The 27252-nt window shown below is 38.6% G+C and overlaps 1 protein-coding gene across 5 annotated transcripts in view; it reads left to right on the top strand.

Moving 5' to 3' along the window:
- Positions 1 to 1025: 1025 nt before the first annotated feature.
- Positions 1026 to 27252, top strand: part of LOC101447266 (lysosomal acid lipase/cholesteryl ester hydrolase-like) — a 45732-nt gene continuing 19505 nt past the window's right edge. For 2 of the 5 annotated variants that reach the window (XM_058298812.2, XM_058298814.2), the window contains exons 1-3: positions 1027 to 1158; positions 2920 to 3031; positions 20827 to 20944. In XM_058298812.2, coding sequence (XP_058154795.1) covers positions 2921 to 3031; positions 20827 to 20944 — 229 coding nt within the window. In that variant the 5' untranslated portion in view covers positions 1027 to 1158; position 2920. Of the gene's footprint in view, positions 1159 to 2451; positions 2518 to 2919; positions 3032 to 5132; positions 5224 to 20826; positions 20945 to 27252 lie in introns of those variants that run through there. The other 3 variants (XM_058298813.2, XM_058298816.2, XM_058298815.2) reach the window with 3 other exon arrangements.

Below are 27252 nucleotides of genomic sequence, written 5' to 3' on the forward strand. Positions count from 1 at the left end.
ATATTTCTTCACTTTGTTTAATTTAAAAACTGTTAGTTCTCCTCTAACCTCACTGTCTTCTCACTGAGAAGTCTTTGGAACACAACATTCTTCAATCTCATCCAGTTTCATGACTTTAAATACTGTCGCTAAAGGTATTGTTTCCAAATTGTATTTCTAGCCTGGACCTTGACTTTGAAATATCTGTACAAGTATCTGTATCTACATCTGTATCTTTATACTCAACTTCTTCACAAGAATGTTTTGCTGATGCTTACTTTTGTCTCCAGATCCATTTCCTGTTCTTCTCCTATTCCACTCTACTGGGTCCCAGCTGTTCTCCCTCTTTCCCTTTACTAATGTGCCGCAGTTCGCCCCTCAGAGAGTTTACACCCGAATTCTTAGCCATCTCCTATGTTATATAGTTATTTGTTGATAGTGTGTCTCTTCCCATTAGAATGTAATAGCCAGATTAAAAGTGCCCTTGTTTGGTTGGCTGCTATTGTACCCCCAGTGTATTATATACCAGCACTTAGTAGTGCTCAGTGCAGTTTTTGTTGAATGAAATGTTCAATAAACAACATGCATATACTAAAACTATTCTATTTCCTTTCTATTTTCAACAAAACATTAATAATAAGGTAAATAATACTATGCATTACAGCCATGCATTGTGTCAGGCAAAACTCTAAGCGATTTAGATGGAGTAAACAATTTATATTCATTTCTAGAGCCCGAACCCTCTGTGCTAGGCACAGAGAGCACCAGAAGTACAGGAGAACCTGGGGCAGAGCGGAGGCAGCCCCCTGTGTGACCGGGCTGGTGTGACGTGGGGCGGCCAGGCTCGCCCCTCTCCCGCGACTGTGCTCCCTGCTCGCCCCGCCTGGGGGCGCCAAAGTTCTGCTCCCGTCCAAGAGGGAGCCTGAGGCAGAGCTCACAGCGCATGCTCCATCCCGGGCCGCTGGAAGCGCAAAAGTGGCCGCGCTCGGCGGGGGCGGAGTCTCCTGACAATTCCCTGCCGCCCGCTGCTCTGATTGGCGGCTGCAGTAGCCTGGGCGGGTCCAGGCGTCTGTCCTAAAGGCGTGGGGGGCTCGTCACCCCCTCCAAGGCTCGTCCCAGCTCTCGGGCCCGCCGCGGTCCCTGCAGCTTTGGACACCGACCTGGTAGGACGGCTCCGAGGTGAGTGCGCCCCGGCCTCGCCTGCAGGCGCGGAGGCGGCGTGGGAGGCCGCGCCCCGCCGCCGGGGGACCTGCTGGGGGCGCGCGTGGTCCCAGGTGCTCACCCTCCGCGCACCTGAGCCTCCGCTGGCCGCGGGACCCTCCGCTGTAGGACCCCGAGCGTCCTGCCTGGCGTCCCGAGCACCCAGAAGGCGAGGCTCTGCAGTTGCCCGCCCTTCTTCGCGCGGTCTTGGTTTCCCTGTGCAGCCCGAGTCCCCAGAACGGGGCGGGCCAGGATCCCTGATTTCCAGCTCCTCTTCGTTCTCCTCCTTCCTTCTTGCTATGAGGTCCCGCAGATACGCTGCTGACCTCTCCACTTGTTAGCCAAGGCGTGATTCAGAGCAGACTTTAGCCTCAGTCCTGGTTACAATCCTGGCGATACTTCTGTTTCATCAGGTGGCACTTTACTCCCGGCTCTTAAGTGGATAAACCTCAGTTTGCTGCAAAATAGGTTTCATGGTAGTGCGTAGAGTTGGTGGAATAATTGATATAATGTGTTGGGAGCGCTGCCTGCGGTGGTGGTTCTGTATAGCAGAAGTTTAAATGAGAGCCATATTAATTTTGAACAGCTCTACTGAAGCATAAATGATATATAATAGCAGAACATAATGCATAATGGAAGTGTACAATTTTAATAATTTTGACATACACATGAACTTGTGAAATCAGCAGTACAATCAAGATGATGAACATCTATCCCTCACCCCCTCATATTTTCTCATGCTTGTTGGTTTTCCTCCCCTGCTAACCCTCCTCTCATGAGGTGACCATTGACATACTTTCTGTCAAAGTGAGATTATACAGTATGTTTTCTTTTTTACCTCACTTATTTCACTCACCATAATTATATTGACATTCATCCATGTCTTTTTTATCGATAAATAGTACTCCAATATATTAATATACCACAATTTGTCTGTCTATTCCCTACTGGTGGGCATTTGGATTTTACCAGTTTTTGGCTATAACATAAAAAGGCTGCTATGCACATTTTTATACAAGTCCTTGGACATACATTCATGCATCTTTTTAAGTGAGTAAATTTATTAAGAAAAAGAAGGACTGGACTGTAGTCCCAGTTGTGCCACCTACCACCTGAGCATGCTTGGGAGAGTCTTTACTTCGCCTTTAACACCCACAAGGTCTTTGCTACACTGTGGTTTTGAGTCATAGCCAGAGACTAGATGTTTTTGTTGGTGGTCAGAGGGACTCAGAAGGAGACAGGGCTGTCCTTCCCCCTCTGCTTCTCTTTCAGGCTCTCTCTCCTTTCATTTCACTTTCTTCTGGAGCTGACACATTTGAATCCTGCCCCATCACTCCGGTAAGATAGTGGAGGCAAGAGCTAGTATTGTCCCAACTTAAGTGGAAGGGAAGAGGTGGGAGGTTAATAGACTGGAATTTTGCAGATCTCCCCTTTTCTCACTCTGTCTACTTCTGAGCCCTTCTGTCTGTTATTTTTTCAGGAGTGAGTTTGATATTGTGGTCACATATTAACGGGTGCAAGTGTGTAGAGGGGGGGATGGTGGAGGTAGAGGTGGAGTTGTTCCTAGTACAATGTGTATGTATTTTTGGCTTCACTATATGGCCATAGAAATCTGTTTCATATTTGCCTTGGGTACCTGTGGGTGCCTTTTCAGAATTTGTTACGGGAGCACAAATCTGCCCATTTAATATCATGTAGTAAAGTTTTGGCAATTAATAATGGACTGACTGTTTTATACAGAATGAAAATGTGGTTCTTTGGGTGGGTGGTCTCGTTGATCCTCGGGACTGTGCATTGCCAGCAGCCCAGAGGGAAACTGACAACTGTGGATCCTGAAGCATATATGAATGTGGTAAGTGCTCAAAGTTACCTGTTTTAAAATGCATTTGTGACAAGCGTTATTTCCTTAAATCCAATTGTGTCGCCTAAGTTTTGCCACCAACTCTAATCTCCATCTATCCCATATGCTTTTTACTATCTCTGAATCTTAGATTCAGTTTGCTAAATTTTTATTTTAACCAGGTAATATGTTTTCACAAACCTTCTTTTATTGTTAAGACTAGATGTTGTAGAATTTGAGAGAGCTTCAATTATTTGCATATAGAGAGGCCAGAATTCAAGAATGATTTTGAGAAGGAAAAATGGTTTATTGATGGCCGGCCAGACTCAGGAGCTTTCCATTTCTATTCCAAGCCCCAAAAAAGACTTTCGAGTTTCTTTTATATAGATAGGAAAGGTTAAATGGTTCCTTTGTTTCAGTTTTCAATAGGCTTGTATTAGCTTATAAAGTTTTCACATCTTAGGTAAGCTTTTAGCATGGACTTCATACATTCTAGATAAGCTTTTAGCATATTTGGTTTGCATTTCCCCTGAATACTTAAAGTTTATAGACTGCATTGTTACACTGTTTCCTGGGACTGGAGTCGTTGGCATGGTCACCAAGGGCAGGACTACAGCCTCTTACCATCTCACACCCACAAGTCAGAGAGCTTAGGTCATCTCTGAAGAGACAAAGAGCCTCCCACCCATAGCCCACATCATTTTCCCCCTTTGCCAAAGTTTAACTTGCTAGCTTTGGCATAATTATAGTTGGAACTATGAGGTGGATGGCTGTTTGTTGTATTGATTGATTATTTATCAGTCTTTAGTGTAGCATCCAGGACTGTTTTTAGATGTTTAGAAGTTTTCATTCTGGACAGCAGAATCCTGGGGCAGGAGTCCCCCTGCAGTTATCTTAGGGCCACCAGCGCTCACGTGGATTTCCAGTCAGGTTCCAGATCCATCTATTAATTTTATTTTACCCTTAAAGAGTTTACACCTTTAATCTAAAAGGGTTGCTGAAGGGAGATGATCTCTTTTTTGTAACTGCTTCTTGCTGGCCATGGGCTGTACTCATTGCCTAACAAGGTGTAAAACTTATTTTATTTTAACTGGAGTAAGATGAATCTGGCATTCTGTACGAAGTTGGATGACGTTTTCATATGGTTAATAAGATGTTCACTCTGAAAGAAACAAACAATTAAAAATTTGGAATACCCGTTTTTAAAAGAGGACATTGGATTACAGAGGTAGACAAAGTTAGGTGCTTATAAAGATGGCACTCCTTTTTAAAAGCTAGTGGGAACACTATATATATACTTTTTCTAAGTTATTTATCTTTAGAAATTGCAATAGATACTTAGCTTTGTTGGAAGACACATTTCAAGCTGTTTAATGATTGGCACTCATGTGCTCTGTTAGATGCTCCAGGTGAACTGGCACCCCTGGGCAATTGGTTTTACTCAGGATTAGTACACCAAGTTCGAAATTTTTTTAGTTTTTAGCTGTGGGAGTGATCAGAACTACAGAATAAAGGTTTTTCACATTTTGGTTTTACTTGTACAATTTCTATTAATTTTGACTTGTTCAATAGGTGACTCATTATTAGCAAGCAAGCCTCATTTTTGCTCCACAGTAGAGTACAGTAGAATATAGTAAGTTGACTGAGCCTGGCTGAGACTGCTACTTTATTTTATAGACATGTTTTATCAACTGTTTAGAAAATGAATTTACTAGGAATTTAACATGTCTAATATACTTCTGCACTTGATCCAAAATAGAAAAGATAACATTATAATTATTAGGTATATATTTAGTACAGGATAAGAGTACAGCACTTAATATTAATTAATGTATTAATGCAAAAGATTTAGAATTGCAATTAATAGTTTTAAGTTTCAGGTTTGTAATACTTTACATGTTATCTATCTATGAGAGCAGGCCATAATGCCAATTGTGTTTAAGTTTTACTTACAGGATCCTGGTATCATGGCTCCACTTAGCATGTTCTTCACGCAGTGAGCAAGTCGCAGCATCCTTGATCCTAGAGATATTTTCCAGTATTCTACTAGCCTGGTGCATAGTGCTCTCTGGCACTATGGAACAGTGCCAGTCTGGAGGTGATGTCCATTGTACACTTGGCTGTACCGAGTCATCATTGGCTGCTGCAGGAGCTTGAAACTGCAACGTAGTTTCCATCGACTTTAGGAGCAGAACCAGACGCTGGTATAGCAAATATTTTTAATTGAGGGATCAGTGACCAGTCTAGCCAATAATTCACATGGAGAGTCAACCTGAAATGTATTCAAGGCCTGGTTTGAATGCACAAAAGAGTTTGACAATGTTAAAGTTTATTTCTTGTTTTTATATATATTTTAAACAATTTAATGCAATACATATATCAAATGACTGTTTACTTACACAATTTTACTATGAAGATAACAGTAGGTACTTTACTTTAGTAATAGAGGGAAAAAATTACTTTTCATTGTTAAAATGAAAACAGAAGATTCCCAATAGAATCAAGATAACTTTTTATTACCATTTTCTTAAATATGTACCTTGCGGTGGCCTTCAGACAGGTTTTATTATCACAAAGTTATTTTTTTGCAACCAATACCAATCTAAGTTTTTAGTTAACAATAACTTGTAGAACTAGAACTATTTAAACTTTTTCAGTTTGGAAGATGTGTTACAGCCTCTTTATAATTGACTATAACCACATTGACTAGACACCTCATGTTTAAATAAACTTATTAAATTACAATTACCAACCAAAGAAATTTATTTATTTAAGAGAGCATATCTATAATCTTTTTCCTTTAACCTAATTTCACAAATGTGAACTTACAATTTCCATTACTTTAAAGATTTCGTACATATAATGTTAATTTAGTTTATAAGTTAACTATGGGAGATTACACTCAAGTTAAATAAAATTGAAACCATTATAGGTTATGCAAGGAATGTTCTCTTTTTTTCCTTACAGGAAGCTAAAAACGTCTTTTCTTTGTTTAAGTTATGAAAATGAATAATTTAAAAACATACTGACTACCTGGTTTTAAAACACATTACACAGTTACTTAATTTGTTAATCATAATCCAGGAAAGATCTCTCCATAGTTTTTATGGACTTTTCTTTACTTACTGAAATTTGTCAACAGAGCCACTAATTACCTTTATTTTGTTGGAAAGAAATCTTCTGGAAGAAAATAAGGCTCACCCGATTGTGAAGAAAAGAATTTACTCTCAATCTTGCAGGAAGGGGCACAGAACCAGATATGGCTGGCTCCCCGAACAAAGAAAAATGACGCAATTTATACCCTTAAGCCTAGCAAGCAAGCTCTTCCTGTTTCTCTATAGATTGGATACTTTAGAAGTTACAGCTTATCCGAGAAGATCTAACTTTCCTGCGCAGCAGTTTGTGATTTAACTGCTTCCTCTACCACATTCCAACCATTTTCGTTTTTACCTGCTCCCCTTTGTCAAATAAGGATTAGAATTTAGTGCTGAATTGGTATTGACATAGCTCTTTCTTGAGCATCCTTTTATTGCCTATGGGACTGGCTTAAACTGGTTTCCTTTGTTGCTGTTTAACCTGGGAGTGGAAGACTGAGGCAGTAGGCTGCCTGGTTACATTAATCAATATTTTCTTTCTTTATGTGAAAAGTAAACTAATCGTTGTTTTTTACATTTTATGGCTGACAAAAGGTTTAAACTGGGAAATTACAGGGCAAACTGATTCTTAATTCCTTAGCCTAGTAGATAGGTTTAATCTGCCACACTTAGTCTTGCTTTCAAAGCTCTTGCAAAGAGGAGGCCCTTTCCCAATAGTTTTTGTAATCAGATTTTTATATGACCTTTTCATCCTGCTTAGTCTAATTTGGGCTCCCAGAATATTTATTTACATATATAACTATATTTAATTTTTAACAATTTGAATAGAGCTTTTTAGGAATTTTCTCTTGTTAATTTGATATTATCTTGATGTATGAAGACATACACTGAGCAAATGGGCAGACACAAATAGTTAGATACAGAAACACAACTCATTGATGTTCCTTATAATTTGCATTATTTTATATATTGTTTAGCTTAATTTGTGTTTCATAAATATATATTAATTTATAACTGCATATTAAACCTCAATAATTTGAACAAATAAGCAGGCATGAATAGTTAGACACAAAAACAAAACTTTAGTTATTTAAACTTCTAATTTTTACAAAACAAGTGTGACTGCAAAACATTTCAAAGACTCTTGAAACTTTTCTTAATTTGCACTATGACTGTGCAGCTCTACACTCTGACCATGTGGTTTTACATGAGAATTTTCTTTCTTAATTAATGGATTATAACCAAAATGTTCTCAATGCTTTAGCACCATTTTTTGTTTCAGAACTTTATATTTTACTTTGAATTTAGCAGAATTTTGGATAAGCAACAAGATTAATTTTATGTATATTTACTGAGACTATTTGAAGCCTCAGGGAGACAGACTGGTTTCTCTCATGAATTGCCACTCTTAGGAACACACTGACTGTCAAGGCAGAAGACTTCTCCCCGCCCCCCCCCTTTTTTCCCCAGTTTTTGGAGATAATAAAACTCTAGTGGTCTTTTAACTTTATTTCACCAGGCAGCAATTTATTTAGTTTACACTTGAATTCATGAGACAAAGGGTTACTAATATCAGGATAGGAGACAGGGCTGTCCCAGCTCTTTTCTGGACTGTAGGGGCAGAAGCTATTATGAAATAACCATAGGCAAAGGCATGGGTGAGGTTAGGCTTGAAGTAACCATAAACAAAGGAAAGGTTAGTTTAGAATTTACACTTAAATAATAGTTTCAGGCTAAATTTAGCCAGCTATAATTTCAGTTATTATCTTTCCACTGTTTTATAATATAAATGCATTTATAAATGATCTTAGTTACAGTTTTTATTAATTTTTTTAACCTTAAGGTGAATTGGATACCTTTATTAATTAAGCTACAAGAATTTTATTAATAACAATTCTTTGAAGTCTTGCCTTTTCTTAGTAATGGAACAAATTCTCTTTTGCAAGTTATGCATTTAATTTACTAGCAAGAGAGTATTGGCATTTAAAGATTCATTTTATTTATTTTTATTTTTATTTTTTTAAATTCATTTTTTAAAAATATTACATTAAAAAAATATGAGGTCCTCATTCACCCCCACCGCCCCCACCCCACCACTCCCCCCACAGCAATACTCTCCCCCATCATCATGACACATCCATTGCATTTGATGAGTACATCTCTGGGCATCGCTGCACCTCATGGTCAATGGTCCACATCATAGCCCATACTCTTCCACATTCCATCCAGTGGGCCATGGGAGGATCTACAATGTCTGCTAATTGTCCCTGCAGCACAACCCAGGACAACTCCAAGTCCCGAAAATGCCTCCACATCTCATCTCTTTCTCCCACTCCCCGCACCCAGCAGCCACCAATGCCACATTTTCTCGATTACTAACCACAATAGTTTGTGATTAGATTATCAGTAAGTCCACTCTAATCCTTCCTGTAGTCCTCCTTCCTGTGGACATTGGATTGGTTGTGTCCATTCCACATCTATGTCAAGAGGGGGCTTAGATTCCACTTGGATACTGGATGCAATCCTCCTACTTTCAGTTGTAGGCACTCTTGACTCCATGGTGTGGCAGTTGACATTCTTCAACTCCATGTTAGCTGAGTGGGGTAAGTCCAGTAAACCAGAGTGTAGGAGCTGAAGTCTGTTGAGGCTCAGGGCCTGGCTATCATATTGTCAGTCCAGAGATTCAGATCCCCTAGATATATCTTAAACCCCAGCACCAACTACAATTCCAGTAAAGTAACAGGAAAGGCTTGTGAAAAGAGATCACATCTGTGTCCAGCTCCATCATGCAGAAACACCAACTCCAAATAAGGGCCAACTGACATGGCAGTGAACTCCATCTGCCATGATCATAAAACCTGTGGGTCTCTTTAGCCCTCAGAAGAACCAATACCTGTGGTTGTATCTACTTTATCTGTCTCTGAGACTCTGCTCAGGTGTGCATAAGGGCAATCCTTCTGACAACCTCCAGAGTCTTTTAGAGACTCATAGCCATATAAACTCATTTGTCCTTTCCATTTCCCCCTTAATTTAGGTCAAAAAGCGTTTTTAACTCCTGTTATTATATGTAGACAGGGATATTCTGCTGGTCCGTGTTGAACCTTTTATTCAAGGTCATTTTCTAGTTGCGTCATCAGCTGGTACTTGGTAGCGATCCCTCGGCACCAGGGAGGCACATCCCTGCGTGTCATGTCCCATGATGGGGGGAAGGCAGTGCATTTACATGCTGAGTTTGGCTTTGAGACTGGCCATGTTTGAGTAACACAGAGGCTGTCAGGAGGGAACTCTTAGGCACAGTGCTGCTTTAGGTCTTGTTCTTATTTCAGGTGTATAGGCTCACAAGCATAGTCATTAGTATCAGGGGCTCACTGTTGGACCCTCATTCCTTCCTGGTCCTTGCTGTTGCACATGGGGGACTGCCGCTGCTCCCCTAGGGACCATGAGAGAGCCCCCCTGGCCAGGAACCCAGCACCCCCCCAGCTGATGTTTTTAATTGTTTCCACTATGAGTATATCCAAACATTTCCATGCACCCCGGACACATGCCCTGTATAACTCCCTGTCCACCATATGTCCCCTGTCAATAACATCCCATACCAGTATTCCTCCACTGCCATTGTTGAACCACTCTGTGATCCAAAACTTCCTGAAAAGTGAAGGCCAGTATAATGCCAGGTTCCCTTAATAGTAAAATGGAATATAGCAATGAGTTTAAAGGTTAGATATAGAATACATATTGATTTGGAAAAATTCTACACCCTATCTTTTTCTTTTCTTTTTTCCTAATTATTAAGTTTCTCTTCACAAGAGCTATAGATCACAGTAATTCATATATACAATATACAGTACCCCCACATATCCAATATAAAACCTTTTCCCTTCCACAGCAATAATCTTTTAACATATTCATACCATATTTACTGAAACAAATGTACAGATATTGAGACAATAGCTTTCAAACAAGGTAACATTTGTGTTTACATTGTGGTTTATACTTTAGGTTGTAAAATTTTCTTAATTTTTAGTTATCCTGTTTTACATTATGATTTACATCATTAGTCTGTTGGCCCCTATATGTTTTTGGTGTAATATTACATGTTTTATATCCATCCTTGCATACTCTTGTGAAATACTTCTATTGCCTTCACAGTTATGTTGGTTCCATCTATTCAATATCTATTTCCCCTTCTTCTTGAGGCCCACAGTGACAGTCAATCTTCATTTCTTGAGGAGCCATGTTCAGAGATACTTGCAACAGTGTTGAGGGCTTGACTTGCTCAACTGCCCTAATGCCCTGGGAGCCACCATTTCTCTTGAGAGATACAGTTCCCTCTATTTGATGGCATTAGTCCTCCCCAGGATGTGGGTATACCTTCACTCTCATTATATGGGTCTCTACCCAATGATATAACCCACTCTGGCAAAATGAGCATTCACATATTCCCTAGGAGTCTGTCCTACATCAGAGTATCCCCTTTAAGTATCTTAAACAGGTAACTTTCCTAATTATATTTTGAAAAGGTTTTCTCAGCATTATACACAACCAACACCTGACAATCTCCTATGTTCGTATGTTGCCCCACCTTCCCCCCAATTTCTTGGGCAACATTACCCATCCGCCCATCCCTAGCCCCTCTCAAGCCTGCAAAGCATCACCCAAAGGTAACCCTATGCCCCCATTTTATCCCTTCCTTGTACACATACTTACCTCCAGCTTATCATAGATTTCACCCATGTAGATGTCAGCTTACATCCTTCCTCTACCCCCCGATTTCCTGTAAGCCTATCTTCCAGTCTCTAGCTCTCTGAGGCAGCTTTGTTTACTTATTTCATATCATTGAGGTCATGTAGTATTTGTCCTTCAATGCCTGGGTTGCTTCACTCAACATAAGGTTCTCAAGATTCATCCATGTTATCACGTGTGTTTGTAGTGTATTTGTTCTTAAAGCCGAGTAGTATTCCATTGTATGTATATACCACATTTTATTGATCCACTCATCTGTTGATGGCATTTGGGTTGATTCCTACTGATGGCGATAGTGAACAATGCTGCTATGAACATTGGTGTGCATATATCTGTTCGTGTCCTTGTTTTCAGTTCTGCTGGGTATATACTCAGCAGTGGAATTGCTGGGTCATATGGCAAATCTATGGTTAGTTTTTTGAGAAACCGCCAAACTGTCCTCCAGAATGGTTGGATCCTTCTGCATTCCCACCAGCCGTGGATGAGTGTTCCCATTTCTTCACATCCTCTCCAGCATTTGTATTCTTCTGTTTTTCTCATAGCTGCTAATCTTATGAGAGTAAGATGGTATCTCATTGTAGTTTTGATTTGCATTTCCCTGATAGCTAAAGATTTGGAGCATTTTTTCATGTGCTTTTTAGCTATTTATAATTCTTCTTTGTGGAAGTGTCTATTTAAATCTTTTTCCCATTTTTTAAATGGATTGTTTATCTTTTTATTTTCAAGATATAGGAGTTCTTTATATATGCAAGTTATATGTTTCTTATTGGATATATGGTTGCCAAATATTTTCTCCCATTGTGTAGGCTCCCTTTTTACTTTCTTGACAAACTCCTTTGAGGTGCAGAAGGCTTTAATTTTGAGGAAGTCCCATTTATCTATTTGTTCTTTTGCTGCTCCTGCTTTTGGTGTGATGTTCATGAAGCCATTTCCTATTACAAGGTCTTGTAGATGTTTCCCTATACTGCTTTCCAAAGTCTTTATGGTCTTGGCTCTTATATTTAGGTCTTTGATCCATCTTGAGTTGATCTTTGTATAAAGTGTGAGGTGGTAATCCTCTTTCATTCTTCTACATATGGATATCCAGTTCTCCAGGCACCATTTGTTGAATAGGCCATTCTCTCCCAGTTGAGAGGGTTTGGTGGCTTTATTGAATATTATATGGCTGTATATATGAGGATCTATATCAGAACTTTCAATTCGATTCCATTGGTCTGTATGTCTCTACTTATGCCAATACCATGCTGTTTTTACTACTGTAGCTTTGTAGTATGTTTTGAAGTCAGGTAGTGTGATTCCTCCAATTTCATTTTTCTTTTTCAATATGTCTTTGGCTATTCAGGGCGTCTTTCCTTTCCAAATAAATTTCATAGTTAGTTTTTCTAGTTCCTTAAAGAATGCTGTGTTGATTTTTATTGGGATTTCATTGAATGTGTAGATCAGTTTTGGTAGGATAGACATCTTAATAATATTTAGTATTCCTATCCGTGAACAGGGAATGTTCTTCCATTTATTTAGTTTTCTTTGATTTCCTTGAACAGTCTTGTGTAGTTCTCGGTGTATAAGTTTTTTACATCTTTAGTTAAATTTATTCCTAAATATTTGATTTTTTAATTTACTATTGTGAATGGTATTTGTTTCTTGATTTCCTCCTGATCTTGCTCATTATTGGTGTACAGAAATGCTACTGAATTTTGTGCATTGATCTTATAACCTGCAACTTTACTGAACTCATTTATGAGTTCTAGAAGCTTTGTTGTAGATCTCTCAGGGTTTTCTATGTATAGGATCATGTCATCTGCAAATAATGAAATTTTGACTTCTTCCTTTCCAATTTGAATGCCTTTTATATCTGGTTCTTGCCTCAGTGCTCGAGCAAGTATTTCTAAGACAATGTTAAATAGAAGAGGTGATAGTGGGCATCCTTGTCTTGTTCCTGAGTTTAGAGGGAAGGATTTTAGGATTTCTCCATTGTAAATGATGTTGGCTGTGTGTTTTTCATATATACTCTTTATCATGTTCAAAAAATTTCCTTGTATTCTGATCTTCCGGAGTGTTTTTATCAAGAAAGGGTGCTGTATTTTGTCAAATGGTTTTTCTGCATCTATAGATATAATCATGTGATTTTTTTTTCCTTCAGTCTGTTTATATGGTGTATTACATTGATTGATTTTCTTATGTTGAACCATCCTTGCATACCTGGAATGAATCCCACTTGGGCGTGGTGTATAATTTGTTTAATGTGTTGTTAAATACGATTAGGAAGTATTTTGTTAAGTATTTTTGCGTCTAGGTTCAATTAGAGAAATTGGTCTGTAATTTTCCTTTCTTGTGGCTTTCTTTGGCTTTGGTACTAGGGTAATGTTGGCCTCATAGAAGGAGTTAGGCAATGTTCCTTCTGTTTCAATTTTTTGGATGAGTTTCAGCAGGATTGGTGTTAGTTCTTTCCAGAATGTTTTGTAGAATTCACCTGTGAAGCCATCTGGTCCTGGGCTCTTCTTAGACTGGGAGGTTTTTAATGACTGATTCTATCTCTTTACTTGTGATTGGTTTGTTGAGATCATCAATTTCTTCTTTCATCAATATAGGCTGCTTATGTGTTTCTAGGAATTTGTCCATTTCCTCTGAATTGTCATTTTTGTTGGAATATAGTTTTTCAAAGTATCCTCTTATAATAGTCTTTATTTCTGTGGGGTCAGTGGTGATATCTCCTTTCTCATTTCTTATTTTGTGTATTTGCATCTTTTCTCCTTTTTTCTTTGTTAGTCTCGCTAAGGGTTTGTCAATTTTATTGATCTTCTCAAAAAACCAGCTCTTGGTCTTGTTTATTTTTTCAAGTGCTTTCTTATTTTCTATTTCATTTAGTTGTGCTCTTATCTTTGTTATTTCTTTCTTTCTTCTTCCTGTGGGATTACTTTGTTGTTTTTTTACTAATTCTTCCAAATGTGCAGTTCTTCAATTTTTGCTCTTTCTTCTTTTTTGATGTATGAATTTATGGCTATAAATTTCCCTCTCAGTACTGCTTTTGCTGCATCCCATAAGTTTTGGTATGTTGTGTTATCATTATCATTTGTTTCTAGGTAGTTATTGATTTCTTTTGAGATTTCCTCTTTGACCCACTGTTTTTCTAAGAGTGTGCTGTTTAATTTCCATATCTTGGTGTGAAATCTGGGCCTCTGGCCCTTGCAGATTCCCAGCTTCACTCCACTGTGGTCAGAGATATTATTTTGTATGATTTCGATCTTTGTGAATTCATTAAGCCTTTCTTTGTGACCTAGCATATGGTCTATCTTGGAGAATGATCCATATGCACTTGAGAAAAATGTATATCCTGCTGTATTCAGGTGTAATAATCTGTATATGTCTATTAGATCCAGCTTCTCTAATATACTGTTCAAATACTTTGTTTCTTTATGATTCTCTTTTGAGATGTTCTGTCCAGAGTTGATAGTGGTGTATTAAAATCTCCCACTATAATTGTAAATGCATCTATTCGTTCACTTATTTTTTCCAGTGTTTCCCTCATGTATTTAGAGGCGCCCTTGTTAGGAGCATAAATATTTCTGATTATTCGTTCTTCTTGAGAGATTGTCCCTTTCACTAATATGTAGTATCCTTCTTTGTCTCTCACAATTGTTTTGCATTTGGAATCTATTTTGTCTGATATTAATAAAGCTACTCCTGCCTTTTTTTGGTTATTGTTTGCTTGTAAGATTGTTTTCCAACCATTCACTTTCAGCCTCCATGAATCTCTGGGTCTAAGATGTGTCTTTTGTAGACAGCATATAGATGGGTCGTATTTCCTTATCCAGTGTCCCAGTCTGAATCCTTTGATAGGTGAGTTTAATCCGTTGACATTCAGTGTTATTACTTTCAAGGAATTATTTATGTTAGCCGTATTTTGATTGGACTTGTGTTTGTCATATTTTGTTTTGTTTTTTCTTCTCTTTTTGTCTTTTTTGTTGCTCTTACACTCTCCTCCATCTCTGCCTGTCCTGTTTTTTCCTTTCTTCCTGCAGAACTCCCTTTAGTATTTCTTGAAGGGCTGGGTTCTTGCTGGCATGCTCTTTCAATTTCTGTTTTTCTGTGAATAGTTTGAACACTCCATCATTTTTAAATGCTAGTTTAGCTGGGTAGATTATTCTTGGTTGGAAATTTTTTTGTTTTAGTACCTTGACTATATCATACCACTGCCTTCTTGCCTCCATGGTTTCAGATGAGAAATCAGCACTTAATCTTACGGAGCCTCCCTTGTATGTGATGGTTTTCTATTCTCTTGCTGGTTTTAGAATTTTCTCTTTGTGTTGAGCATTGGATAATTTGACAAGTATATGTCTTCGGGTGGGCCTGTTGGGGTTTATGATGTTTGGGGTGCGTTGTGCTTCTTGCATGTGTACATCTGTCTCTCTTAGTAGATTTGGGAAGTTTTCAGCCATTATTTCCTGCAACACCCCTTCTGTCCCCTTTCCCTTCTCTTCTCATTCTGGGATGCCTATAATATGTATGTTTGTGCATTTTGCATTGTCATTCAGGTCCCTAAGTCCTAGCTGGATTTTTTCTATCTTTTTATCTATCAGTTGACTATCTGTTTGATTTCCAAAGTACTGTCTTCCACATCACTAATTCTCTCCTCTGCCTCTTCTAATCTGCTGCTATTTGTTGTGAGTGTATTTTTGATTTCTTGAACTGTCGTGTTCATTCCCATTATATCTGTTATCTTTTTGCGTATGTCTGCAATTTCCTCTCCAAGTTTTTTCTTCATATTGTTAAACTCTTCCTTTATTTCATTAAGTTTGTCTCTGATATATGTTCTGAAATCTTTAATTACTTTGCCAAAGTTCTGCATCCCTTTCTGGTTTTTAGTTTCTTCATTGGATTCAGCCATGTTTTCCTGATTACTAGTTTGGTTTGTAGTTTTTTGTTGCTGTCCGGTCATCATTTTATCTTGATGGGTTTAATCAGTTCCTTATCTTCTTTGTCTAGTCTTGGAGATTAATTAGCTGTTGTTCTTGCATAAGTGTTATATCTTCTCTTTGTCACTTTGTTCTTCTTATTCTAATTTCTTATTGCTGGCTGAGTTCACTTTGAAAGAAAATATTAGGGCCAGGGAAAGGCAATTGTATAAAAAAGGAAAATTTGTAAAGTAGTATTGGTAATAAATGTTAACAGAGCAACAATATGAGGTCTGGGAGGATGGATATTAGATTCATGTAAGTTATGTAGAGTTATAGCAGTAAGTAGAGTACCTATAATGAGGTAGTCGACTGAATATGGGAGGAATATAGTATGAATTAAAAAACCAGTGTTTTCATGAGAGAGGGATAGAGAAAAGAAAGACAATAGTATCAAGAATGGATAAAATACAGAAAACAGAACAAAGGTATTAGAAATTAAAAGTTAGACAATTTGGGGACCCAAAGAAAGGGCGGTGGAATATAGGAGAGACAGTAGATGATGGAGGATATCAAGATGTGGGGGAAAGGGGATAGTGTAGGTGGCCAAAGTCAATTCACACAGAAACGAGGAAATGGAGGATGAGGAAACCCAGCAAATGTGAGGTGTTCCCTGCAGCACCTATTGCATAGTTAAGATAAAATAAAATAAGAAGAAAAAGAGGGAAAGGAAAAAAAGAGATGGAAAAAAAAGGGGGGGGGTGGGCAAAGAAAAGGGAGGGAAACAAGAAGAAAAAGAAGAGAAGAAAGAGAAAAAAGAAAAAAAGAACCCTAAATAAATGAAAAAAGACCTTGGGGGATACAATGGGAGAAAAGACTAGGAGATAATGCAATATTAGCAACCAGGACAACAGGACAAAAAAAGAAAAAAAAGAAAAAAAAGAAAATTAAAGAGAAATAAAATGGAAAAAAACAAAACCACAAACGTCCAGGGCTAGGACAATCAAAGACCTCAGATGGACCTCAGGGCATGGTGGATTCAGGGATGGGACGTCTGTGATATTGCAGACTCAAGAGGTGTGAGTCTCTGGGGTGTGGGCCACCAGCATTTAGGGGACACAGACCTAGCAACCTCAAATCTGGTTAAGAGAGAGACTGGGAGCACCACAGTGCATCACAGCCTTCAGGGATACCCACTGCTGGGTGCCAGCCCTATGGGGGGTGGGGGGTCACATCCGCAAACTCTGACCCTCTGTGTCAGAAACCCAAAATTCCCCCTCTTACAAGAGTCTCTTCTGTTGCTCTCTCACCAATTCGACTTCCGGACAACTCCCACCCTGCAAGCCCCCAAAACAGCCTGCTGGGGGTGCCTCTATATTGCAACCAATTTAAAGATGCTGCAGATTGGCAGCCAGCCCTAGAGGGTGGGGGTCTAGCCAGAAACACTGATCTCTGTGTCAGAAACCCAAAATTCATGCCTCGCAAAAGACTCCTCCGTCTCTGTTTCACATAATCGGCTTCCAGACACCTCCCACTCTATAAGTCCCCAAAACAGCCTGCTGGTGATGCCTCTTTATTGCGACCGATTTAAGGACCACTGCAGATCGGCAGCCAGGCCTAGGGGGCAGGGCTCTAGCCAGAAACACTGATCTCCATGTCAGAAACCCAAAATTCCACACCTCGCAAAAAACTCTTGTTTGTCTCACCAAATCGGTTTCCAAAGACCTCCTGCCCTGCAAGCCCCTGAATAGCCCGCTCAGGGGTTATGAATTCCCCAGCACCACAGAGCCTCCAGCAATCACCACTGCCATGCCACCCACCCCAGGGGGGAGCGTCCTGCGTGCAGCCACTATCTCCATGAAAGAGAGCCTCAATTCTACCTTTTACACGAAACTTCTCTGTCACTGTCCCACCAAATCGATGTTGATACCTCCTGCCCTGCAAAATCCTGAAACAGCCTGGTCCTGAAGAATTTCCAATGCTGCCCAGCTGTTTCTTTGCAGGAGAGAGTAAAGATTCATTTTAAACTACTTTTTTACCGTGAATTCTTAGGCACCAGCAACTGACAAAAGCTAAACATAGATTTTAAAGTGGCATTTCATTCCTTTTTTTTTTCTTCCTCTGTAGTTGCACAACTCTGAAGTTTCCAGCCAGACCATTGAAAAGGCTATCAAGTGATTAGTGGTCTATTGTTTCGAGCCATAGCCTCTTTTCTTCAGATGGTTTTACAGTTTTAAAACATTCCAAAGTATTTTTACGGTCTTACAGAGAGAGATTTTGGCCTTAACACCCTCGGGAGGGAATTTTACTGCATTTATTTTGATTCTGCTTTTCATCCCCTTCTCTTCCCCCCCTTCCAGGCAGTCAGTGCACAACAATCAAGTAGGAATACGTATTATGAATAGAAGGTGTGGACTCACTGGAAAGGGGCAAGCCACTCCCCCTTTCCAACTTTCTGCCAAAATGGGCAGAAAGAACCTACTCAAATTCTGCAACTCTCCCGGGGACCCAGCCACCCTGACTGGGGCAACCCCAACAAACTTGGGTGTGTGGCATGGACACTGATGGCCTCCAAGCCCTGGCGAAGGGGCAGACCAGAGACAAGACAGCAGAGCATGCACAAACATCTAGACACTGCAAACATCCAGACTCCTCAGTTTTGCCCCATAATCATTTCACTCCCTTGCCAATGGTAAGGGAGCATTCCAGCTCAGTTAAATTTCACTACTTTACATAACCACACAACTCCAACACTAGCATTGAGCTGACATAGACAGAAGCACAAAGGTAACTAATCTGACCCACAAGTTCTATGTATATATATTTTCAGCATGGCTGCCCCCGCAGCCATCACAAACCTTAGAACACTTAACATTTGGTATAAAGCGAATTCATTCACAATTCAGCACCATAACAAAAGATTCCAGATAGGCCTTTTTCACTGTTTAACTTTACACCCAGACGAAGCTTCACTAGAAAAGCCGATCCATTTTCCTGTAACCAAGTTTTTTTGTTTTTTTTTTTAAATCCAGACCAATTTCCAGGACATTAGGACTCGAACCTATATACAACCCTTCCTATTATAATCAAGCCTCCACTCCTTTAGGGGATATAAGACCAGTACCAGATTCTAATATGCAGTTAGACAAACCCAAAACACCAGGGCTTTTCCTGGTTTTTCTCCTTTTTCCAGACCTAGAGAGAATGGCCTCCCCCCAATTTTCTGGGGCCACTAGGGTTCTCTCCAGAGGTGATCAGCCTCCCCTTCCTAGCAATTAAACCTAGGGATTTCCAGACTGTGCTCACCTGGGGAGTCTTACCTTCTTTCATGTTTGCAGTTCTTTTTCGTTCGCAGAATCTTTCTCTTTAGACCTTCCATTGCCCTCGATTTTCATCAGGAAGATTCTGGTGGAGCCCACATCTTTTCTGGATTAAATTTAATCCAGGGGCATCCAGATTTGGGGTTCACCCAAGTCCTGCCAGCTTCCTCGGGGATTTGGAAGGGGCAGCAGAATGCTACCATCTCTGGCCTTAGTTTGCAGTCTCTTCGTGGTCACCAAAAATGTAGAATTTGAGAGAGGTTCAATTATTTGTGTATAGAGAGGCCAGGACTCAGGAATGATTTTGAGAAGGAAAAATGGTTTATTGATGACCAGCTGGACTCAGGAGCTTTCTGTTTCAATCCTGAGCCTTGAACAAGACTTTCGAGTTTCTTTTATACAGAGAAGAAAGGTTAAATGGTCCCTTTGTTTCCGTTTTCAATAGGCTTGAATTAGCATATATATATTTCACATCTTAGGTAAGCTTTTAGCATGGACTTCATACATTCTGGATAAGCTAAAAGCTTATCTAGAATGTATGTATTTCCCCTGAATACTTAAAGTTTGTATGCATTTCCGCTGAAATGTATGTATTTCCCCTGAAATGTATGCATTTCTAGAATGTACGCATTTCCCCTGAATATTTAAAGTTTATAGACTTTGCATTGTTAAACTGTTTCCTGGGACTGGAGTCATTGCCATGGTCACCAAGGGCAGGACTGCAGCCTCTTACCATCCCACACCCACAAGTTAGACAGCTTAGGTCATCTCTGAAGGAACAAAGAGCCTCCCACCCAAAGCCCACATCATAGATACTTCTTCATAAGGAAAAATCATTTTGAATAATTCATTTCCTTTTCAAGTTACACTATACTGGTTTTAAAAAAACAACTAAAAAGTGTCAAAGGTTTCCAAGAATGTTACTATTGAATGCTAATTTTAGAATACATTGAACAAGGTTGTGATAAGAATGTCCAGGGAACACAGTTCAGTTTCAAAATCTCAGGTATCTGAAAAAAATTTTATTAGAACAAATATGCAAAAATAATGCCAGGATTATTTAAAACATCTCAAAGTTAGTAATTTTACATAAACAATAAGATCTAGGCATGCCTCATTTTGGTGTAAAATATGGGAAAATACTGTTATTAAAAAAACAACTTAAGAACATGATTAGCGACTTTGAGATCAATTCATATTGAGTGAAGAGAGTTTGACTGGACATCAGGATCTCAAAGTTAAGTCTTTTTTGCATCCAAATATTTCATGTATCATCCACCCTACCTCCCTTTTATTACTCCTCCTTGTAAGAATGATAAATTAAAACCTTGCAATTGTTTATGGTCACTTACTCATTTACATGAAGTTTTCTGCATTATTGAGTTATCCCTATTCCACTGAGATCCTGATTAATGTAAAAGAAAAAATTGTGCCTGATATTGTTGAGCAGACAAGGACGACTTTATTCAAAGATGACTGTAGGAACGGGATCCTAGAACCTAATGTCATCGGAAGGACAGCAGGGTTTTTCAGGGCTGAGGGAGCTAGTGGGAAAGTAGTTGGAGGACATTAAGGGGGTTGCTCACTGGGATAGGATGTTGGCTACAGTTTCAGCAGAGCAAAAACTCAAAAACAATTGATTTTTATAAATAAAATCTGGAGAATATCATTGGCCTTTGTCTTCTCCTTTGCCTTTTATTATGGGAGACCTTATCCGATTCTGTCCATAGCATTGCCATTGTTCTTTTTCTCCACAGAGTGAAATGATCTCTTACTGGGGATTCCCTAGTGAGGAACATCTAGTTGAGACAGAAGATGGATATATTCTTTGCCTTCATCGCATCCCTCATGGGAGGCAGAACCCCTCTGACAGAGGTAAGGAGTTTTCCTGGGAGAGAAAGGAAAGCTCTTAAAAGTAATTGTGCTGTTGGAATTTGGCTGGTTTTTATGGCAGTAACCAACTTGAAATGAGATTATTTTTAGACCAATGTACTAAAAGTGTTATATTTCTCTTACATTCATGCAAGGCATACAAAATACTTGGTCTTTTAAAGAAGTAAGGACAAGAGTCATCTGGTTTCATAATTTGCTTGAGGCTTTCAAGCAAATTTGTTTGAGTCTTGACCAGAATCTCTTTCCTTTTTATAGGGAAGCAGGAAGCATCTTCTTGAGTGAAATCCTTTGAGCATTAAATAGCTTAGGTAGTACATTTGCAGAATTCAAAACTATAGGAGAATGAGGTAAAAGAACTCCTTCCCATCTCATTCCCCATCTCCCCCATTTCTTGTGTATTCTTTCAAAATCTCTTCTTGTATGTGAAAATGAATACATAGATTCTCATTTTCCCTACCTTCCTTTATATGAAAGATGCTATGTAATACACACTGATTTATTCCTTGATATATCATTGAGATCTTTCTGTACACTATGTAGAGTGCTACATCATTCATTCCTACAGATAAATGATATTGCACTGGGCACCCATATCAAGTTTTATTTAGCAGGTGTCCACTTAATGGACATTTGGGGTATTTCCAGTTTTCTGCTAACAAATATTATGGTAGTATATAACCTTGTATGTGTGCAAGATGATAATATGCATTTCCAGAAATACACATTTTTTGGGGATAGAGGATGTAAACATTAGAGGTTTTGATAGTTATTTTCAAATTGTTTCTATATGAAGTTGTACTGATACTTATTCTTGCTAGTAATGTATGAAAGTTTTTTTTTGTGTGTGTGTGTGTTTCTCATTTTATAACTCAAGCAAAACCACCATTTCCAATGCAGATTCAGGAATTTCTAGTCAGTTTACTTGAAACTGTTGGTATTTGATCCTTATTCATTCATCTACCAAGAAGTAGCTTATTCTTGAATACTTTTTGTTTCTACAAACTTTCCCTGAGAAATTAAGGTTAAGAGTAAGGTAAGTATCTCTTCCTTTAAAATTTTATATGGGGAAGCAGACTTGGCCCAGTGGATGGGGCATCCATCTACCACATGGGAGGTTCGGGGTTCAAACCCTGGGCCTCTTTCACCTGTGTGGAGCTGGCCCATGCGCAGTGCTGATGTGTGCAGGGAGTGCCATGCCATGCAGGGTTGCCCCCACGTGGGGGACCCCACATGCAGGGGGTGCACCCCGTAAGGAGAGCCGCCCAGCATGAAAGAAAGTGCAGGATGCCCTGGAATGGCACCACACACATGGGGAGCTGACCCAGTGGGTTGAAGCAACAAAAAGAGACACAGATTCCCATGCTGCTGCAGACAGGGGAGGAGCACGCAGTGGGTGGATGCAAGAGGTAGACAGCTGGGGGGGGGGGGGAAGGGGAGAGAAACAAAAAAATACATCTTTAAAAAAAATTAATTTTTTTTTATATGATCAGAAGGCCATCGAAGGGCCTTCTTTTGCCTCAATTCCTTCCCAAATTACTATTCAAAGCAAGTTTAAAAGCCCTCTGTGTTAATGTGAGCTTTGTATCATTCTCTAGGTCTTTAACTGTTTCCTCCCCCCACCACCCCAATAAATCCTAGCTGTATTAGGGCTTCTATAATTCTTAAGTTCACAAGACAACCAATGGCCTTCTTGAAATTTAATTTCTAACTTTTTATATGTACACGTTCTAAGATTCCTTCTTACAAACATGTTACCAAATGAGTAGTGAGTTGCACTGAGGACTTGTAGTTTTTCTTCTGACTAAAACACACAAGTGCCTCAGGAATGAAATACTTGCACACCAGAATTCATATGCAGGGAGGGCCCTGTCTGGTAAATTTCTCTTGCTTATTTATCATGTATTTTTAGATTTGGCCAAGGGCTGTGTTTAAAATTAAATTGCCCAAGGATGTTTTGTCTTGGAACAAGAAACCTTGTCTCTAGACTCACATCCTGTCTAGCGGCAGAAAGGGCAAGAGGAAGTCATTTTCAAACTTCAAGTGCAAAGTTTTAGCTTCTGCAGAGATAAGCAAGGACAGAGCTATTTTTCTCTGAAGCAAGAACAGGTGAGCTTTCATAAATCTTTTAACCATGCCCTTGCCATGGTGTTGGAACTAATCCCCACATCTCCCCCCTTTCTTTTTGAGCAGGTTGTTCTACTTGAGTAGCTGTATATACAGCAGCCAGGTATTCATAGCATTGTTTGGTATGTTCCCATAGTTGGAAGAAGCATTGGTATCCTATAACTATAACAAGACAGAGACAAATTAATCTTCCTATTGTGGCCCACCATTTAAAATTTAGATTGGAAAACCATGTTAAACAGTTCTGCCACTGTAAATGTTTGGCTAAGATTTTTAGTGTGATTTGTTGAGTTTGATTTTTTAAGTTTCATAATTGCCCCTTTAATTGGAAATGGAAAGCTACCACTTCATCCGATATATGAGTGGAGAAGGCACTCTGAAGGTATTTGTTTATTTATTTGGTTCCAATTATGTTGGGTGCCATTCCATTTTAAAGGAGTGACACAAATGTTAGGATGCCTCCAGTCAATTTCATTTATTAGTGACCCTCCTGGAGGAATCCAGTATCCTCCTATTCATGTTGAATCCTTTGAGGATAATGGGGCCTTAGGATCCCACCAGGAGATGAGGGCAAATACCAGTGGATCTGTTATGTGTCCAAAAACTGTGATTAGCTGTGCAGAGGTTAAAAGACATAAGGATGAGCAATATGTACATTTTCCATGTTCCCACCTTAGCAGAAGCAGTAGTGACTACAGTGAAATAAGGTAAAAAACAACTTTTAGGCATCTTAGGGCACCCAACTTGTGCCATAAGAGCTTGTGCTTGGTTGCCCAATTATTTTAGACTCTCCATGTAACCAGTTCAGCCCCTTGGGTAGTCCTCAGGGCGATGTCGGTTGATTGCAGGTTGAGCACTTCCAGGCTTGGTCTTGGGGTGTGCTGCAGATTCCATCAGCCATGGTATGGTTTTACGTGCTTTGCTAGAAGCCAAAGAGGTCCTCCTAGGGAGAGAACACATGACTACTGTCCTCCCCATGTTGGATAAATTTACTGGAGCATGCCAATTACCATTAGCCTCTTTTCCATCCAGGGGTTTGTATAACACTTTAGGATAAATTTTTACAATTGGTATTTGAAAATGTTGTTCTGCTGCTGTATAACCATCGTCATTGCAATTTAAAAGAAATTAAAGTATATAAGGCTATTTGTATGACATCCTTTGGACTAGTTAGACCTAACAGCCTATTCCCCCTTTTTTGTTTTGTAAGCTTAATTTTAAGGTGGAGTGAGATGATTTTGTAAGAAAAATTATTTGTTAACATAATATTATTAATATAAAGAAATAGGGAAGCGGACTTGGCCTAGAGGTTAGGACTTCTGCCTACTACATGGGAGGTCCGTGGTTCAAACCCTGGGCCTCCTTGACCTGTGTGGAGCTGGCCCACATGCAGTGCTGATGTTTGCAAGGAGTGCTGTGCCACGCAGGGGTGATCCTGCACAGGGGAACCCCACACACAAGGAGTGCACCCTGTAAGGAGAGCCACCCAGTACGAAAAAAAGTTCAGCCTGCCAAGAAATGGCATCACACACATGGAAAGCTGACACAACAAGATGATGTAACAAAAAGAAACACAGATTCCCATGCCGCTGATGGCAACAGAAGTGGACAAAGAACATGCAGCAAATAGACACAGAGAACAAACAACTGGGGTGGTGGGGAGAAGGGGAGAGTAATAAATAAATAAATAAAATCTTTAAAAAATATATAAAGAAATAGGTTTAAAACTACAGGTTTTCTATACAGTTAGGTTTTTGTTATTAGTCTAGGATAGATGATTGGGTTATGCACACAGCTTTGGGAAAGTGCTGTAAAATTTACTGTTGGCTTGTTCACATATGAATGCAGCTGGCTTGACTTGCCTAAGGAGATATCAGGGAAAGTTTCAAGAAATTTTAAAATAAAGTGATAGTGACATAATTGGCTATTAATTTTTGTAATAAATTAAGAATATTTAGTGTTGCTACACACAGCAGTGGTGTTACTTTAATTTATGAGAGCTTACTTTTATATATCACCCTGTGGCAGTTTTTAATGTGAATTGGGCAAGTATGAGTTAAAGTATCTGCCTTATGGCAGCTTTTAGTGTAAAGCAGATGAATATGAGTTAAAGCGTGCACGTTTTGATTTTTAAGTAGAGAGGTTGTTTTGATGATATATATATAATTTTTAGTAATTAAAATTATGATTAACAGCATTATATATTTTTAATATTATGTTGTAACATTATTAAATTTTCAGGAATTTTTATACTCTAAGTGTTCATATGAACTTTTTACTCATTCAATTTTAACAGAGGGTTAAAGAATCCTTTTAATTTTATAATACTTTTAAATATTGTTCATTTAACTTACATTAAATGAACTTAACTATTTTATTACTTTATTTTTTTTAAGGTAAAAGAACAAATCCTCTGCAAAAGCCTAAAATAAAAGATATTTTTCAGGATGTGACTTTGCGAGAAAGCATGTTTGAACATTATGTTCCCTCAAACGTGATAAAACTTGTTTTTTTTTTAAACAGCCAAGGACATGATATGGTCAAAGTACATGAAGCTATTTTGATAAATGAGACTCTTTGTACACTGATTAATCAGAAGAAACACTCTTTGTAAACTTTTGCTAAAACAGTAATGTCTTAAGAAACTTTGAGAAAGAACAAAATTTAACTCTGTTATTAGTAGACTGTTTGATACTAAAGCTTTTAAAATTTAATAGATAGACCTATCAAATCCTAACTTCATCCACAAAAACTCCTTTTCTGCACACCTTCTGTACTTTCCGTGTTCATTCAGGTTTTGTCCTAAATTTTACTCTTTTTTTAATGACTAGTCATTTTATCTTAGGACAAAATTATTTTCTGTTTCCTTAATAATAAAGCTAACGTTCTATACACCCTACATACGTAAGTTACCAAAATGATTTTGGAAACTGTCTCTAAGCAAACTTCTTACAGCATACAATTACCATCGACACTAAACAAATGTTAAAATAATGATTCAATTTGGTTATATGCAAATACAAATTTATTTCAAATACCTAGTAGCACGCAATATTAGAAATAGTTTTTTAGAGGCGAGTGGGCATGGGAAGTTGTTTTCTTGTTATGAAGTTACTTTTTGTTATTATTATCAATTCTGTTTAATAATGTTTCTGTTTAATAATGGATTTCTGGAATTAGGTATTTAAACACATTGATTCAAACAATGCTTCCACAAACTTCTTATAATTATTCATAACCACATGGACTATAATTACTTTACCTTAAGACAAATTTTACCTTCACAGAACACATTTTTTCACTGAATGCTACCGCAGTAGTTTTTACAGCTTGCCATATGCATTCATGTTTTGTACTGCATATTTCCATTTTGATTGTATGAAAACTAGCCTTTTTATTTTAGGACAAAACATACCTTTTTGAACAAACATCAAATTTCAGTTAGCATTCCCACAAACTTTTTACGTGTTTTAATATTCATTTAAGTTTTATATCCCTTCACTTTATCCTGCGAAGAAGAAAACTATTCATTTTAGTTGAGGTAAGAACTATTTCTTATGAAGAAACTTGCAGTAATTCCATTAATCAGGACTTACATTTTTTATAATTGTAGAGCTCTTATTAGCATTTATACTTATCTATTAATATAAGCTTTTATTTATTTTTAGGCCATTTGAATAGAGCTCTTTTAGGAAATTTTATTTGTTTATATTACCACCCAGAGGTATTAAAATATACTCTGACATTGAACAAAGGGACAAATACAAAAGCAATGATAACACTCTAACAGAAACAAAGTTTACAATTTGACTCGTAATTCTAGGTCTAGATTTCCCATAATTCAAAACCTAAGGTTCCCTTGTCAGGGAAGTACAAACAAAAGTTCTGTACTGTTTGAAGCAATGTAGTAATTTGTTCTTTCACTCTACAATTAGGTGCTTTCAGTAGTTGTTGTGAAGTGTGGCGATAGATCTACTACTTGCTTTGATAATGTATTTCCCATGTTATACTAGTGTCTGTGATCAGCTTACCTCTCTCAGGGCAGCTGATGTCCTGTCTGTGCAGGAAGCATGGTTTGGACCAATCTCACTATGCAGACATGTTCTTTGACTGAACCCAGGGAGTAGCTTACCTCAAAGGCGGCTGTGATCACTGGCAGCAATGAA

This window comes from Dasypus novemcinctus, chromosome 6 (genome assembly GCF_030445035.2).
Source record: "Dasypus novemcinctus isolate mDasNov1 chromosome 6, mDasNov1.1.hap2, whole genome shotgun sequence".
Taxonomy (NCBI): domain Eukaryota; kingdom Metazoa; phylum Chordata; class Mammalia; order Cingulata; family Dasypodidae; genus Dasypus; species Dasypus novemcinctus.